The sequence below is a fragment of the Aulonocara sp. 'chitande type north' Nkhata Bay genome, linkage group LG10 (genome assembly GCF_057382095.1).
Source record: "Aulonocara sp. 'chitande type north' Nkhata Bay isolate Kocher_YH1m ecotype deep benthic linkage group LG10, A_spYH_male_GT1.1, whole genome shotgun sequence".
NCBI lineage: Eukaryota > Metazoa > Chordata > Actinopteri > Cichliformes > Cichlidae > Aulonocara > Aulonocara sp. 'chitande type north' Nkhata Bay.
The window spans coordinates 28,939,492-28,958,888 of NC_141353.1; the positions used below are offsets into that span (position 1 = coordinate 28,939,492).

At 39.7% G+C, this 19,397-nt stretch overlaps 1 protein-coding gene across 6 annotated transcripts in view; it reads left to right on the forward strand.

The window, feature by feature from the left end:
* cadm1a (cell adhesion molecule 1a) overlaps positions 1 to 19,397 on the forward strand; it is a 479,728-nt gene that overhangs the window by 346,086 nt on the left and 114,245 nt on the right. For all 6 annotated transcript variants that reach the window (XM_086309422.1, XM_086309421.1, XM_086309424.1 and 3 more), the window contains one exon: positions 5,718 to 5,864. In XM_086309422.1, the coding sequence (XP_086165548.1) occupies positions 5,718 to 5,864 (147 nt within the window). The remainder of the gene's footprint in view (positions 1 to 5,717; positions 5,865 to 19,397) is intronic.

A 19,397-nucleotide genomic window follows, 5' to 3' on the forward strand; every position in this document is an offset into this window, starting at 1 on the left:
TGCCTATACAGTGGCAGTTCCCTGGTCTAGATTCATGCAGATTATTCTACTATTCCGAGTATATGTCATATATTGCATTGGAAATAGGAAAGATGTGCACTCGCAAGCTTTGCTGAATACTAACAAAGCTGTGAGACTGACCAAGAAATGAGCCTTCCAACTTTCCCATGGTGCCTCTCAACTGCTTACTGCTATTAAATCCCCAACACTGCTTACCTGTGTTTGACTTCTGTCTGCTGTTTGCTCGGGTTCTGTCGTTACACTGTTGGTCTCGTCATCTGTCCGGCGGTCAAATGGATGGCAATAGTGCTTTTTTTATTTGTGTCTAAACGCACGAGCTCCTTTTTTAATGGAAAAGGCAAATTAAGTGATGGATTTAAACATTTGGAGGAAATGCATTAAGTGCAGCTCAGGCTAGCAATTACATATCACTCCCACCATCTCTGATGTGCCATTATCATAATGTCTGTTTCAGTTATGAGAGTTTATCTCCTACTGTTGTCATACTGTGCTGCAGGACTGTCAGTGGTAGCTAAATGCACCTCGCTAAAAGCTTCAGTGTGAGACTTTTGTTTGAAGGCAGGGTATCATTAGTCCTTTACTCCTACCCCTCACTTGGTAATCGTGATGCTGCAACACTTGTCACACTTCTTGATGAGTTATCACACATCAAAAAGGGCTTACGGGCACATTATATAAATCCTTCACAGGTACTGAGGAAGCACACGGCCAATCTGCATATTTATTCCACGATCACCTGAAGATACTCTGATGCATATGTCACGGTGACATCCAAACAGCTGTTTTAGGCTCAAACGGGTGACACGGTTATGATAAAATGATCAAAACAGACAGACATTTTTTTTTCCGTTTCACAAAGAAGTAAATACTTTCCACAGGACAAATCACTTCAAGTTTGGACTCAGAAGAGCAGGGAACCAGAAAACTTTAAGCACCTGAGAATAACTTGGTTCTTCACGGTGACCTTCTGACACACTTCCCTCTCTAAACATTTGAGCAAAAAAGAAAAACAAAACGTCACCTTCTAGATTTTTACAGCCGTTGTCCACTCCAATGTCAGGACTACTTTTCTAAAGCTCCTCTGGTGGTGTCGTAGGTGGCTGTGGCACATGGTTGTTGTTGGCCATTAATTAGTGTAAAGCTCCTCCACCTCCCTGCACCGTTTTCCAGCATGTCAGACTTGTTTATTTTGCACAACAGGAACAATTAAGCAGCTGACAAGACAGCCACCGTTTGAAGTCCTTCCTGCTACTTCCAGTGACTTACAACGCAAGTTAGCAGGCACCTTGCAGCACCCTGCTGCTGCCTTGTAACCTTCAGCGGATGTCTTGAAATGCATTTTGTAGTACGCAAGTAGTAGTAGTATTATCATAACCAGATGCCCACCCTACCACCCACCTCTGCAACATCTTTGAAAAATGAGGTTCGGTCTTGAATATTAAAGACAGTGCGGTTCATTTATTTAGGGCTGCGTTCAGGCCACCGAGGGATGCTGATTTGAATCTCGTTTGTTAAGCTGTCTATCCTTATCTGTCAGCATCAGAGGATGCAATTTCTCTCTTCCCACCTCATCCTCCTTGTCTTCTAAATGGCAGGGATATTTAGAGGTGCTTGACAACTGAGGCATGCAAATTAGCAGTTGATGTTTCCTGTGTTCTTTCAGTTTCCTTCACTGTTCACCCCCCCACTCCACCCCTGAGTCGGCCCTTTTAGCCTAACTGAGAAGATATATTTGTGATTCTATTTTCATCATCATGTAGGAGGGAAGTATGGGCTGGTGGTGGTGATGGTGTGTGTGTGTGGGGGGGGGGGGGTTCAAACACTTTATCCATAGTTTCTCGAACTGCAATCAGAGTAATGGCAAAACAGCAGCCTCCTTTGTATGGCGAGGAATGGAGGAGCAACAATAGCAGCGTTCATTTATTGGTGCATTTTACATTTGTTTAGCCCCGCATACCGATGTGATGTATTCATATACAGCAGCAACTTCGCACATTATCAGCAGCTCTCATTTTGAATTAAGCATAAATTCAATAGTTATAAAAATAATTTACTAGAAACTCCCAACCCCATTAGGAAGTTGTAGCCTCTTATTAAACTGTTTATAATAGCTGTCATATTTATTAGGTGCGATGCTGCTGCAGTGTGATCCTTCATTATATTAAATTAAAACTAATCAAAAGCAGCACTGGCCAGCAGAGACTGGTGATGATGGTCTCAGATTGCACAATATCAGGCTGAAAATAGTCCGGTCTGACATATGTTGGGCGTCAGTCTTGACAGTTTGTTTTATCTGGTCTAGTGTGTCCCAGTGGAAGAAAACCATGGATCTTGTATCCTTGCTGACACTCAGGTGATCTGCACCATGCCAACACGAATATTCTGTGGAACAGTATACATAACAGAGTAATGTCTGAGGAGATGTATGCAGTGCCGTATAGCAGCAAATGTTCCACGCATGCACACCCTCTGCAGGGTGTGAATAGGCCTTCAATCATGGCGTGTCTGCACCGAGTTCATCTGAGTTCACCAGTGTACAGTAGTAACTTTACAAAGAGGCTACCCACAGCTACTCTGCAGAAAGATGCATGAAGTATTTATTGTTCTGTCCTTAACCGTGTCAGCACAGAAAAAGTTTGGGCTGTGTTGTTTCAGTCTTACATCTCCTGTGTGTCTGATATATATATATTTATTTAAAAAAAGGCCTCACTCCTCTGTTCCAGCAGAGTACAGGTAACGTTTGAGGTGCAGGCTTCAAGCTTGTCACTCCCCACACATATATGACATATAGAAATTTGAGAGTAATGAGTAAATAACCACCCGGTTACAGGTGGATTCTGTTGGCATAGAGGGGTCAAAAACGGGAGACAAAAATTCAGTGTATGTCAGTTTTGCAGTTCCAGTATAAACCACCATATAAGAGGGTGTGTTGGGTATATGATGTGAAAGGAGTGGGTGTGTATTAAACAGTGCAGTTCGAGTTGAACTAACTGAACTACCTCACAGGCTTCACTTCATTTTTCTACTCCATTTTCTACTTTTGCACAAGTACTACATTTGGCTTCGAGCACTTCCAAAATGCAGGTGACCTACAGTCAACACTCTGCCTTAATGCCCTTGTATAAACACAGAGATGGAGTCATCAGCACTCGCTGCTGCTCATGATATGCTTCCTACTGTATATAGATCCAGTGTTCGTGGTGCTGTTATAAAGGAAGGTGTGTAGATGTAATGCCTTCTAGTGTCCTGAAGGCTTTTTCGCTCAGTCTCAATGACAGACAAACTTTCAAAGGTAACCAGCTGGAAAAGTCAACCAAGTTTTGAGCAGAAGGTTTGCTCTTTGTGCTAAGTAAGGTGTGGTTGCACTTACCTTTAAAACACATCATGCTGTTCACTGTTCAACAAGACAATTTGACTTTAGTCATGGTGTTTGAATGGGTAAACAGGTTGATAGCCATGTGTAACAACAGAATAATACAGTTAATAAGACGAAAGCTAAATATACCTGTAAACCGGTCGGCACAGGCCCATACTCCATCAGGCCCTTGTACTCGGTCAAGCCCAGTTGGCTTCTCTATTGTCCTTTGCAAACCAGGCAAAGAAGCTGCTGAGATTTTCAGCCAGCCTTTCAAATCAAATCACAAATCAAATCACTTTTTATTGTCACATCACATGTGCAGGCACACTGGCACAGCACATGCCTTGCATTGTTGTTAGTGGTTTCAGGCTGTAAATTTCTGCTTTACTATTGATAGACTGTAATGAACTGGAACTCTGTCTCCGCCTGCTGTGGATGGGAGTTGAAATTGAATATGTACTCTGTCTGAAGTTTGTGGTTATAGCCCTTATGTGCTTCTTTAAGTTGCCTTTAGCTATACTGCCAGTTATAGCTGACTCAAAGCCACAATGCATAATGGAGATATGCAGGATATATAGCACATGAACAAAGCCATCTACACAGTACATCTACAAGAGCTTCTCAGCAATGGAAACCCCTCTCATGAAGCCGTGGTGCACAGTTTTTGTGCTGCTCTTAGTACCAGCAGAGTTTTGTCAACTTTGTCAACTATATACTTCAGCACTCAGCAACCCCACTCTCTAACTTTACATGGTTGGCCTCTTAATTGCTGAGCTATCTAAATGCTTCCACTTTGCAATAATACCACTTACAGTTGATCGTGGGATATGTAAGAGGCAACTCGCAGCTGTGTCGGGATCCTGTTACGACACTCAAATTTAGTGTTTGATTTTGTACACTAGTAGGAATCGGACTGAAAACAGCTGAATCCAAAGATTAAGAGCTGTGGTCCAGTATTTTTGTCTATAAAGCATAGCTAAAATGTTTGACCATTACCTTGCTTTTTGCCATTTCCCAGTTTTAATCAGAGGCATTTTTTTAAATTAACGACTGATATTTATAAACCTCATCATACTTGCTTGGAGGTGGTGACAGCAAAGCCTGTATGTGGAGTTAGAAACAAAATCCCTTAACGTAGGTAGGAGTCAGCAGCTGCAATTAAATCTGTGAATCTATGTTTTCAGATGCACTGCTGTCTTTTAAGGGCTTTAAGTTTAACAATTGCATATTTGCTGTAACTGGATATTGTAATGCAAGAAATGACATTTTGGGGGGAAAAGGAAAAATGTTGTCAGAGAATATTCACTATCAACATTTTTTTTCCATTTGCCAGATGTCTTAATTAAAAACATTTCCTCATTATGCTAATGAAAAACTAATTTGATTACAATTATGCTTCCTTAAAAATGCAGCTACTGTTGCAGTACAATGTAATTTCTAGGAAACAGGTTTGATAGAAGTAATAATAATAATAATAATAAACTTTATTTATAAAGCACACTTAAGAACCAAGGGTATGCCAAGGTGCTTAACAAGTAAAAGTACATTAATGTGTGCTCCTGCAGACCCTTCCACACCTCTACCTGACGGTGCTTTATTCTCTTACAGAAACATGACTATCATATTGAAAAAGTTAGTTATCCGTTTTCCTAATTTGTTGACTTCTTCTGTGCTTTGACTTCCTGTTATCGTTTGTCCATGCTTCCATTTAGCCTGGAGCATCCAGTCATGTGTGTGTGTGTTTGTATCTCACCAATAAAAAATATTGCGGGGATGAACATAACTAGCACCCACCACTGACAAGCTGCCAAGTGTTGGTTTTGTGGTAATCATTTAGAAATAAACCAAAGCCACTCAAGGTCCACCATCAGCCACAACAATAGATGCTACCCCACAGCAAAGTCTGGGACATTATTACTGTAGTTTTTCAAACCAAGTAGCTACAAAGAATCCATTTTTCATTCTTCAGGCAGAGATATTGCTTGTGAAACAAGGAAGCGCAGAAGTCTAACTGGCTACTGATGACCAATGACGCCTGTGACCAATTTTTCACAGCCCGTGGGCTTGCTGAGCGGTTTCCCAGCTTTCTCAGTTCCTGTTTATTGGACACATATTAAGCTGGCTTGGTCCACCACCTGCTGAATGTTGACTCGTTAAATATTGCATTGCACTAAAACAGTTGGTCAAAAAAAGTAGAATTACATATCATCTGTTCGATATTTGAAGATATATATATATATATATATATATATATATATATATATATATATATATATATATATATATATGTATGTATGTACATATGCTAACGTAATTTCTGTGTCTTTGTTTTGTCCAGTGGTGAGTCAGAACCTGGTGACAGACAACGTGACCGTGGTGGAGGGAGAGATGGCGATCATCAGCTGCCGGGTGAAGAACAATGATGACTCCGTTATCCAGCTGCTCAACCCCAACAGACAGACAATCTACTTCAGAGACATGAGGCGTGAGTGTTGTACAACCTTGAATGACTTCACTGCCATTCTTTATTAATTAGGCTATATTTTTGTGTGTTTGAGTGTGTTGATGTAAGAAAGTAAATTGACTTTTTTTGTAAAAGAAAATCAATTAGTGAAGCAGCTGATGCCTATTTCAGTTTTAAATGTCAGCGTTTTTACATTACAATGCGATGTGCCAAAGAGAGTTGATAATGAGATACCAACATGAATTTAGCAGGCTGATTGGACTTTATTGTTGCTTTTGGTTGCTAAGTATTCAAGCATTGGGTAGAATCAGGCTTTTAGTTTTTATAGGGTAGTGCATTGGAGATTTTAGATATTTAATAACTTACCTTTCTTTCCATTTTGTTTGAGCTAGCCGATTAGCCTTTGTGAATACAACTAAATCCGGCACGACATGGAATAATTTCTTTGCACAACCTTTCCATCAAAATAAAGGAATTTTAGTTTTACTTTGAAAAGGGGGTGCCTTTTGGGAGTTTTTGAGCCTATACGTGTCACTTCCAAACAGTACCTCAAAGAGAAGTGGGTCGAAATCCAGGAAGCGCTCCTTCTCAAAAGTAATTAAAGCGAGCTTATGGTTGATGGCAGATGATTTCAGCAGTAGTGTTAGACTTAGTTGTGTGTTTTTACTGAGGAAATAGAGATGCTAGGAGACAATCTTGTATATTGTGCGTTGTCGTATTGGAATGAAGCAACAGCAGAAATACGAGGCTACAGGCACGGGACAGTCTGTGGTGTAACGATAAAAGGCTTGGAGCTACAAACAAATTCTGGAGGATCTGGAGTGATGGAGGTATTAGGACAAGTGTAGTCATAGCAAAGTAAATGACTAAGTCAGGTTGTCCATTTAAAGAGAACATTCATAAAAACAGCAGTATTTTACATTTTCTATGTGCATCAGATTTCATGCCAGAAGACTAGGGTGTATAATGCATGGGATATACCACGGTTAGACAGCTTCTTGATTTTTATTTATTTTGGAAGCCTTTATGTGGAACATACAATACAACAATATTAAGATATTTTTTTAATTTTTCAGAAAATTAAACAAAATAACAGTAATTCACATATGTTTGACCCTCAAAGTGATCCCCCTTCCCCAGTGTGGACCTCAGTGAAATTGAGTTCATCTCCCCTCCTTTAAACATTCCCGCTGCTGTGGGAAGAAGTCAGTGAACCTTCAGATTTAATAACTGGTCAAACCTCCTTCGAGAAGGAAACACCTCAAAAAAGTGTTTCCCATGGCAGCAGATCAGGCCTTTACAAAGTTCAGGAACAATTCCTCTTCTGCTGTAGGATGTATGTTTCGTGTGACTGGCTCTCTGGACTTCTGGTCTCTGACTGTGTTGACTCATGGACTACCAAGTTAGAGCCCACAGTTTGTGATGCATTTGGGTCTCTTTCAGAGAATGAATTGGGTCGAGAATTAACGTCCTTCCCTGTACAAAGATTTGCATTGCAAACAGCACTTCATGGAAAAGCAGAAAAAGTCCACTTTTAAAGCAGTTTGTATTTTAGATTTTTATGTAGGAATCTGCCACAGCGGAATATTTATTAAGCCCAGTATTCCTTAAAAATTAGGCACTTTGTGCTGGTGAAATTTGAGCTTATTTCATATTAATTATTTTTCATTGGCTCTTCTGACACGGAGAGCAATGTCAATAACATGCTCTTTTATTTCATTTATATTGCATGTGATGTACTAAATAGCATAAAAAGCATCCAGCGATGACGTCGCGTGACATTAATTAATATTCTTCTTACATTATTTGCATTTCCGGGCAGCTACTTTAAGTTTGACCCACATGTCTGCAGCCAGATTAATAGAGAACAAAGTTAGTATAATCCACCGTGTTTAGCTCTCAGCATGTCTGCTTCAATAAAAGCAGCTCATACCCCTAAACATTTAATGACCTGTGTGTTTATTCTTATCCTCCCCAATTATCGTGTCACAGCTCTAATTAGCCGTGTTTAGCTGGACATATTCTGTTCTCTCCTCTGTTGTGCCAGTTTCTTTGTGTTTTTTTAAGCCGCCATGCGAAATGGTGACCTGCTCTTAAAATACACATTGCTCTTAGCAGTTTTCATACTTTTCAAGCTGTATCTTGGAAATGCTTGTTAATCTGCATGTAATTTTATTAGCAGTTTACATTTAAAAAGAAAAAAGGACGACGTGGACCATATCTGGTAGAATTTTTATGTTGGCAACAATAGGATGTTTTGTATGGTTACACTGAGGTCACTTAATAAAGTCGCAAAATTAGATTTAGCATTCATCATGTTGGTTAGTCTGCTCTAAAAGCAGGCTACATGCTCCACTTTGTACAGATGTGACACCACAGACTCTGGATGGTAATAGATCAAATGACTGCTGCCACCTGAGGGAATTTGCCCCCCGGCCCATGCAGCTTAGTCGTTCCATCACAGACACTTGTTCAGGAGAACAAATGAGCACGCAGCTACTGGTGAGGGACAATGACGTCTGGTAATTATTATTAAATATGGTGTTGTCAAACTGTCACCAAGAAAAATGCCCGGTTGAGTCAAATGGCCTATTAATTATGCAGCTAAATATTGCATAGAATTTGCCTTAAATGTAATTTCAAAGGAAAAAAGTGATCTCCAGAGAAATCCTAAAGAACAATCTGTGCGTGAAGTAAAATGTCTCGCTCATTAAATAGTTTTGTAGCCTCTGAACAAATGCAGTCCCCTGCTGAGAGCGATGATGGCAAAGCAATTAGCCGTGGAGGACAGGTAGAATACCAGCGCAAGCGGTATATATGAAATGATGTCGTTTACTAAACACACACACAGGGATGATAGATAGTTTGGTGTTTACATAAAAAAAAATCAAACTAAAACAGATAAATTGTGCTAGTAAAAATAAGTCTAGTCATATCAGCTTTATACTGTATGTATAGCCCATTTAAACCCAGTGAGCTCCATATAAAAATCTTTAAAATCTAATTATTACATAAATAATGGATTAAAGTTGTTTAATCAATAAAGCTGCCCTGACTGACTGCTTATTAATTACTGCTTTTTTCCCCCCTTTTACCATCAAACACATGCTGAGGGACAAAGAGAGAGGGGCACATATAGTGAGCGGTTACACTGGAGCGTACCAAACCAGGACTTTGCTGAGAAAACTGAGAAGAAACACATCAATAAGGAAAAACTACAGGATAGTAAGAACTGAACTGTAACCTCTAATTGCCTTCACTGCTTTAAGCCTAAAACTCCTGAACTGAAAATTAGCTTCCCTCCAGCCCTGGGCCAAGCAGTTAAGTTTAGGAAAAGATTCTGATCTGGACTCCAACCTATTTCAATTTAACTCCAATTAGGGCTGCACGATTAATCGTTAGAAAATCGCGATCTCGATTCATACTTATGTGCGATCTCATTTCCAAATGACAACGATTTAAAAAAAAAAAAAAAAAAAAAAGACGACGACGACGATTGTACCGCATTTTGATCTGGGACGTAATCTGCATGAAAACAAGCGCTCACTCTTCCTGCTCAACAAATGACAAGGGCGGAGCCTTATACCACGTGATGCTAAAATTAGCAGGGAAAAAACAACGGAGAGCACGTCAGGGATGACGAGAAAGTGACAGGGGAAAATCCGTCCCGGTCAACCACCCAAACATCAATAACGGGAACCTTATACAGCGCTTCCCTATACCCGTCGAACTTCCGCAGGCACAAAGAAATCACGGAGGCCATCACTTATCACCTGACCAAAGATATGGCTCCCATCAACACTGTGCAAAACGAGGGATTTAGGAAAATGATCAACACCCTAGACAAACGCTACACAGTGCCGTCCCGCAACTATTTTTCTATTGTTGCACTACCTGCTCTATACACGCAGCGTCGAGCAACGGTGGAGACGGAATTTCAAGCAGTACAACATTTTGCGGCAACAACAAAACGTGAGACATTTGTTGTTTTTATGTTTATTTATTGTTTTTATGTTCAGTTTCAACTGTTACGAAGTTGATGTGCAGTTAATAAGTGCAATAAATATTTATATTGGAAAAGAAAATCGTGAGAGAATCGTGATCTCAATTCTAAGGCAAAAAATCGTGATTCTCATTTTATGCAAAATCGTGCATCCCTAACTCCAATGTATTTTTTAAAGTCTCTTCCCAACCTTAACCGAATGTTTTTGTACTTTTACACTAGACTTGAACTTCTGGTGGCAATTTTGGAAATTAGCAATTTCAAAAAAATGTTTATTCATACATGTAGCGTATAGGAGTGTTCAATATAATGATATAAATCGGATGACCATATGAAATCATCTATCATTTCATATTACGCTATTAATTGTTTTGCGGTGTCGCAAAATAAACTGTTTATGGCAATATTTTTTCATCGTTTTGATGGTTGCTGTAGGGGCTATATTAATTTGTTGAAGTTATCTCTTTCTCTTATATTAAATGTAACCACACTACGGACAGATAAGCGACTGTTTTTACGCGTTGTCGTTAGCAACAAAGACGGCAAACCCAGCGTGTGCCTCCGGCGCTGTCTGCTTATTTTCCACATAAACCTTTCACAATAAAGCTGAAGATCCTGTTGAGAATTTTCAAAATAAACCGAAATGATGACGAACAGATAGACCAGTCAAATCCAATGACTCATTGGTTAAAACCAATCGAGGACCTTATTTCTAAACAAGGGGCTGTAGCAAATGTCAACCAAATTTCTGTAGCATGCACATGGTTTGGTTATGAAAAGTCGGACACGGACCAGAAAATTGTACTATGCAAATTATGCATGAAACTGGTCCCCACCTCAGACCCGAACACGGCAAACCTCTTCTACCACCTACGAAACATACTCTGATGGGTAAAATTAAGTGCCAAACCATGCTACCTTTGTGAATGTTACCTACATGCGTACTTTAACGGGTAAAATGAAGTACTCTGATGGGCAAAGTTAAATGGCAAACCGTCATACCTACTTAAATTTGTGCTGGAATTACTCTGTGACAGCAGAAATGTACATAAACTATTTACGGTAAGACGTTTTGCCAAAGTAGGATGGTTTGTCAGAACACCGTTACAACTTATGTCTAAAAATGTATGTTTTCAGGCATCGGTCAAAGCACTCGACTCCATGTACTCAACGCCCAGGTGGAAACACTTCATGCAAGTCGAGTTGCCCGAGATTCACAGAATTTACAGAAAATGTAAATTTTCCTTGTGATATTTATCCATGTCATGACGATAAATGACTTATGAGATTTTGGTCATATCGCACACCCCTAGTAGCGTAGTCTCATAGTATATTTATAGTTTGGTGCCACTGTGCTAACTTCTGCACCACCACGATGCTTAGACAGATACAGAAATATCAACCAAATTTCTGTTGTCCTGTTAACCAAATTATGTAGTTGGTTGAACGCAGCCTGTCTAAGTAATGCAATATACTATACGTTTTTAGTCACTCTATAAGGCACACATTTGCTTTGAAGCCCAAAAATTTGCCCTAGGGAGGGTATATTTATATAAATTCAACTTGTGAGGACAGAAACTGATTTCGTTTTATTTCTGAGGGTTAAGGCCGCACGGATGACAGGACATGAGCTGTAGAGCTGTAGTCCTCTGCTTTCCATGGACAGCCATCAGTGCTGACAGAGATGCATGGCTGTGTCGCACTCGAATCACTTTCAGAAACAAAGAGCGTACACTGCAATCACAACAGTGCTTGTCGTCATACCTGAATAATCAGAGCAACAAGGTAAATGTGTCAGAGGACAATCATGAACATTGCTTCGCTCTAAATTACCCGAAAAACACAGTCAGTGGCTTCACCAGTGACATGGAGTTATTTTGGCAACTATTCCACTCACTTGCGCTCTCAGCCTGACCCAAACAAGACCGGTTGTGTGTGTGTGTGTGTGTGTGTGTGTGTGTGTGTGTGTGTGTGTGTGTGTGTGTATCTAACCTTCCTCCTACACACTGGCACTGAACAAAGATGCATTCTCTAACATTTGAAGCAAAAGCTGAGTGAGTGTTTGAGCAGAGAAAGTAACGCTCTGTGTCTTTCTCACAGTTCGTATCGTTGTTCCACCACATGATAATCTAATACTGTAATTAAAGACAAAAAAGAAAAACAGCTGACTTTGCGGTTGTTAATTTCCAAAAGGTTTGTGTATAAATAACTGCTGCTTCACAAACAACAATATAATGCATTAATGCTAAGATTTATATATTTATCACCGCGGTCGCTGTGGGATGCAACACAGTGATGTTGCCATGCTAACAGGAGACCAATGCAGTACCTATAATTATCATAAAACAGTAAAGATGATGCACTGATGTAAGAATGATGTAGCACAGTGAGAGGCTTTAGTCACTCAGACATAGAGACCAGTCCCTGACCCCTGACAGCCTCTTGTTGCTAGGGAAAAATACGTTGCTAAGATGTTGCTGGAGGTTGTCATCTTTCATTAGGTGGCATTAGTCACAAACAGGTACAGTACTACTACAGTACTACACCAAAACCTTGTTATTTTCTTCGTCAGATTGTCGCAGTCACCTGTATTTAGCAGAGAAGACTTGATTTATCTGCAAACACTCACAAACTTGAACTTTTATAGGTGGCTGGTGTGCATTTCCACTTTGTGTCACATTTTTCACAGTTTCACAACCACTTGGCGAGTAGTTTGCAAATGTTTGGAGTCAAGTTGGCGTGCAAACTGTTAGCTACTTCCTAAACTTTCTACCAACCAAACAACCACTTGGAGATATTTGGTGCAGCTCTGCATACCTTGATGCAATCAATTTCAGCCACCAACAGGCAGCAAACCACTTGACAACCAGTCAAGGAACACACATCTTTCTCCTAGTGACCCATGGTTGCCAGGGGGGCACCAACAAATCTCTATGTCTGTGTGTGGCCCAATGAATGGGTAAATATAATATTTAGCAGCAAAAGGAAGATAGCAGCTAAATAAGTCCAAGAAACAATGAAAGGGAGTATTAATATCACTATTAAATTCATCCAATGGAAAAGACAAACGGTTGCTCCTTGTTTGATGGCAGTGAGCTGTTTTTGCTAACATGTAAGTCATGAGAATTCAGGCTAATAAAAGACAGAAGTATCAGTAAAAAAGTCCCTTTATTACCTTCGTTGGCTGTTTTTAACCCTAGAAAAAATTACAGTGCACAGCTCACACATTGTGTGCACTGCCTTTTTGATATTAATTATAATAATAACTTTATTTGTACAGCACTTAAAAACTGAGTTACAAAGTTCACCACAGTTTGAATTAAAGTCACCATTAAAGATAACTACGCGTGTTTGAACATACAGACAGTCTAATCAGGGAAACCTGATTTCCAAGCTAGCTTCAGTCTAACACATCCTGGGTCTGACGTTACAGTTGGACATTTCTGAAACACCTCAGCTAGGAGGTGTTTAGGAGGCATCATAAATAGATACCCAGGAGGTGTAGTGAGTCACAAATAAGCCCTTAGCTCAGCCACCATTCAGAAGAAGTTAAATTGCACCACATGTGTCCATGATCTCACTCTTTTGGCCACTACCCAGAGCTTGTAACCATAGTGAGGGTAGGGATGTACATCAACTAGCAAATTGTTTGTTAACAGTAAAATAACCCTTAATTATAGTTTAAGTAACAATTAAATTATAGTCTGTTAGGTTTTAGCCCTTTACTTTGGTCCATTTTTTGTTAAAGTTCCCCTTTCCTTATTTCACTGTGAGCAGTCAGGGTGCTTTATACAACTTGCTTCATTGACCCATTTTTTAATGGTGTTTCTACAGAAGTGCTTACAAGTTCAAATATCAGCGACCTCGACTACAAGCTCAGAGGTCAGGTATATCTCATGCACATATCTTTCCACGTAGCACTTTTAATTCTTATCCCTACTTTTATTTTTTTCCATGTCTATTTAAGTGCTATTTATGACACTATGTTTGCACTGAAGCACCGCAGCAATTTCCTAATGTTGTAAACCTGCTCAACATTTGGCAATAAACCCCATTCTGATTCTGATTCTGATTCTGATTCAAATTAATACCGTAGGTATATCTACAAAAAATCTCAGACGAGTTCGAATATAAGTGACCCTGGCCTTGAGGTCAGAGTAACTTTTCTGAAAATCTTGTGAATGTGATAACTTGAGAACATGTTGATTTTGAATGAACGATGTATGATTTTGAAATCGATACCATAGGTTTATCTACTAGAAAGCTGAGGGGTAGCACTGGTGGTTGCCATTATTTTTTTTTCTCTGTCAGACACACAGAACATGCTCGGATCAGCATGATGTTCTGCTACCAACAAGACATTTGCACAGTGCCCTCTGGTGGGCAAACTGTTCAACATCAACATTCATAACACAGTTGAAGGGTGTTTCTTCCGGTTCTTTTTTTTTTTTCTTTTTTACTGTTTCTATTAGCCTTCTGAAACCTACATATGTGTGAATGGGTAAGACTGGCTGATATATCAGTCCTGCAATATATATACATTTGGCTTTAGTTACTTTTTGTAGTTATACATAAAGTTTCCCACAGCCTTCACTATTTTATTTCAAAGTTGAAAAAAAGGAAGGTTCATACATCAGCTTTGCAAATCTAGTGCAAACCTGCATTTGAAGTGTGTAAATCCAGTTCTGTTCATTTTTTGGTGTTTGTCTTCAGTTAAGACTCTATGCATAAACACAAACACACTGTTTATATACACTCATTACTTAATGGTTTATACTCACCAGAGACATCCAAGCACCCGGTGAGGTGGAGTGCCAGGCCCTCCTTCACATTTACTACTCCCTCCTCATTCATCGCCTTTCAAAATGCACCTTCTATATACTATACAAGGGCACGCTCGCAGAAAGCCCTCATGCGTATGCTAAAGCGAACTTGGTATTTATCTGCTGTTGTGCCGAGCCACGGTGAGCTGACTCCCACAAGCTGGCTGTCAAGGGCAAGGTGGTCGTCTTTGACGCAGGCTCCTTGATCTTCTGTGATCCCTCCCAGGCATCTTCGCTGCAGCTGCACTGCTTCATTATGACATAACCTCCACTAGGCTGCTTCCAAACAACATTGCCCCCTTCAAAATATCACATCTGCCATCGCAGTCTGAATTCGCAATGGTGGATTATCTTTGTGAGTGTGAGATGGAAAGCAAGAAGGAGTAAAGAGACAGAAAAAGAAGAGTGCTTTGAAACCGGCTCCAGTTACTTTTAGCGAGGAGCCTGACTATTGGTCATCCTTCAGTTACACTTTATGTTCACCAAAAGCAGCTCTTATGCTTTCTGTAAACATTTTTACTCAGTTTAATCAATTTCATTCAAGTGGAATCGAGTGCCATGAGATGCAAGTACTGCGCTGCTTTTCATTTTACATCCCTGCCTCTGCAGCTCTGCAGAAAAACACTGTTTTGTACATTTTATGGGCTAATTCAGCAATTCAGTGTTACGCTTCTATAATACTGGGAGACACCAACAGGCCAGTGTCTTTTGGTTTCTTGTTTTTGTCAAGCTTCAGAATATATCACATGAACTTAGATTTTCATGAAGCCCCCTCTCCTTGACAAAAGCAACCATTGTCATCAGGGGTCCTCTTAACCTCTGACGGTGATTACCTGAAGTCTATTCCCAGTGCTACTTTAAATAATAAAAACCAGTCTAAAGATGTTTCAAGAGTAGCATAAGAATGCTTGGTATTTAACTCAGTCTAATCTTCAGTAGTTTAGTTCTGTGCAGAGTAAAACATACGACCCTTTAGTACAGACTGTTGTTAGCATCTAGCGTTTGCACAGATGGTGATATTTCAATGAAACAATGACATTTTTATTATGTGAGTGCTGCTGTGCTCCATTCGAAGTCAGCAGTAGTAAAAACACAGCTGGCAGGTTTCTGCTCAAACTGACTTATGTTTTATAGGAAAATATACATTGGCAACAGCTAATATCACACCTGAATTGGGACTTTTCAGCTCATCGAAAGGCTGTTATCAATTATCAGTTCCACACATAAAAGAAGACAGCGTGCTCTACGTTTTAGCCAGGCTGTTATCCATTCACTGTAATGAGTGATAAACATGCAATGCCATGATTATGTAGGAAAGCTAAATCTGGTGGCAAATGTTGGCGTAAGATAGCGACTGTGACTTTATAAGATCTGCTTAAATAATGTATGTTTTTTCTCCTTTGTGCCTCAACCTATCTAAACTGTTAAAAAGATTAAAAAGAAAAGCCAAAAAAGTCATGTTAGAGCATTAGGCTATTGCCACTTCTCTGCCGCCTCTCTCTTCTCCCAGTGCAGAATTGTGTTGCCGTTTTAACCTTGAAGCACGTTGTCCTTTTCTTTGGTTCAGCGGGGCAGAATGACTGATGCTGAATGAGGTAATAACTATCTACTAGGAGCCAGAGGAGGCCACTTATGGGTGATATCTGGAAACTGCCATTCAGGTAGCTGATAAGATTTTAAATAGGTGATCACTGTGCCAGCAAGACTTGGATATTGCACCATTTTTGCATTATCTTATGAGAACTTCACCATTGCCAGAAAGAAAATGCACACTCCTTTAATTGGCTTTTAAAATTAAGAATTATTCCAGAATTGCCACTGATATATTGATAATTAGGAGGTCTGCTAGGACCATTGGTGAATGTCTGGAGGGTAACCCTGTAATGCATGTCAAAATTTTCCTTCCATGTTAACCAGATTCACTATTTCTTAGACTAATTAAACAGACATCTTACCCCTACCATAAAACCTACTGTCACAAGTGCATATCTGTTTGGCTTGAGGAACAAAATCTAGTAATACATGTTGGGCTGCCTGTTCTTCCCTATTCTTTTCCCAAATGCTTATGTTCATGAATCTACTCATACATGCTTCCATTACCACTCACTAAGGCAAAGACAGTATGTTCTACTTCAAATATACACCTACCCAGCTACTTGTATAAAAGGGCTAAGAAGGGTCAAGTACCGTGCTTCATTAATGCATTGAGTGTTGACTAATCTCAGTGTATAATTTCCAGCACCAGCTCTACTTAACACAGTAAATGATATACTTTAACTCAAACTATTTGTATGTATTCCAAGAATGAACTAGAGAAAGAGGAATCAAGCCTATTATGTGTTACCTTACTGTTACTCTTACATAACATAAATACAGATTACCATTACTGTTTGTTTCTTTTTATTTTAGAGTCCAAAACAACACCTTTGAGTTCTTTTTAGGTGGAAGCAAGAGTAACAAAACCCCTCCAGTAAAATGCAGCTGAGAGGTGAAGTCTGCGAGAAATGGCAACACTTCACAGATTTTTCAGCAGAACTCGTGTCAGTTATGACCAGGAGGATCAATTCAGTCCTTATGCAGAAAGGTGGACATACAGAATTGGAGGAAATCAGTTCAATGAAATGTACTGTAACTTTATTTGCAGATGGATCTTAAATATAAACTTTTCGTTATATTTAAATTACACATTCTGGGGTTTTTTTTCATTCTTCTTTAACGGGTAGATTTGTAACCATTTAGCACATTAGTGATACTGACCCATGTGATACGCAGTTTTGTTTGGTGTGCTAAAAATATACAGTAGAAAGCTACATTCGGCTGCTCCTTTATTCACAAGGGGTCATCGCAACAGGCAGCTCGGCTTGTTTGATTTTCTTCTTATGCCTGAGGCCCTTCCTGACACAACCCCAAAGGGATTTGTGTCTTTTCCCGGGATAAAACCAGGGAGCTTTTGCTCATTAGGCAGACGTGTACGCTACAGTATAGAGCCTCTTCTGAGCACATGCAGTACAACTGACAAATAACTATGTATACAGATACCACTGTTCATCTCAGTCCAAACTAATAACCTTGTTATTTCAACCCAGTCTAATTCCTAGAGAATCAGATACTGCTGTTTGTAAAAGATGTCCTTCAGTTGACAGTAAGACCTCGCTCTGCTTCAGAATGGTCAACATTTGCTTAAGACGTGACAGCCCAGCCCTAACCCTGACTCTAGTTCTAGGCAAGTTCTAGTTCGAGTCTTGGCAATCAGGGATAAAATCCTAAACAAAAACGATTTTTTTCACACAAAAAGTCAGTTTTGCTTCTTTTCTCCAAAATACAGGTTAGTGTTGCCAGGGTTAAGAAAAAGTAACTCATTATATTAATCTTTGACAGAAATACATTTAGAGTGTTAATTTCAAGGAGACACAGATGGATGGAGTCCAGCCGAGACGAGCTGCCTCACAAGTCTTTCAACACTGAAGTTTTTTAAACAGCTCTTCACAAAGTGCATCTGTCTTCAAATATGAGGAGATCATTATACGTGCATTGCTGTCTTTCTCTTAGAATGAACATGTTGCAAGGTGGGTTTCTTTTTAGACACGAGAGACTGAATAATTTGGGGCATTCCCAAAAAAATCTGTTTACAATATTGATACTCCACATTTTAAGTGAGGCTGGTGCGGTAATTTCAGCCAGTTTTCCCATTAAGTGGTTAAAGAAATAAAAAAAATAAATGAAATGTATAATTAAGCTAGTCATTTACAAGACCAGGTACAGGTACATCTGAAGGGTTGTCTTTGCATTTGGAACATTTTGCTGTGAACAGACAAGTGCAGCCAAAGGAGCTCTTTGACCACATGTGAAACAAGCCACCCTTAAGCTGTGAAAAGAGAAAAATCTATCCAAGATACTGATACAAATGTAGGATAGGCAAAATCTACAGTTTAGTAAATCCTGAGAAAGAAAGAAAGAAAGAAAGAAAGAAAGAAAGAAAGAAAGTGCTGATGAACTCATTAAAGCAAAAAGAACTGGACGTCCTCGGAAGACAACAATGGTGGATGATCGCAGATTTATTTCCATGATGAAGTGAAATCCCTTAAAAGCAGCCAACCAAGTGAACAACACTGTCCAGGAGGGTAGACGTATCAATACCCCAGTCTACCATAAAGAGAAGACTGCATGAAAGTAAATAGAGAGGGTTCACTGCACAATGCGAGCCACTCATAAGGCTCAAGAATAGAAACGTTAGATTGGACTTGCTGCTGGCTTTTTTAGATGGATGTTTTTAGCACTGTTCTGGAAAAACATTCTTTGGACAGAAGAAACCAACATCTACCAGAATGATGGCAAGAAAAAAAGTACGGAGAAGCTGTGGAACAGCTCATGATCCAAAACATACCGCATCATGTGTAAAACACATGCAATGGCTTGGGCGTGCATGGCTGGGACACTAGTGTTTATTGATGATGGGACTCAGGACAGAAGCAGCCGACTGAAGTCGGAGGTGTTCAGAGACATACTGTCTGTTCAAATCCTGCTACATGCAGATAGACAATGACCCAAAAACATACAGCCAAAGCAACCCAGGATCTTATCAAAGCAAAGAAGTGGAATAATCTTGAATGGTCACCTGTTGGTCACCTGATCTTAACCCAACTGAGCATGCATTTCACTTGTTGAAGATTAAACTCTGGACGGAAAGGCCCAGAAACAAACAGTAACTAAAAGCCACTGCAGTAAAGG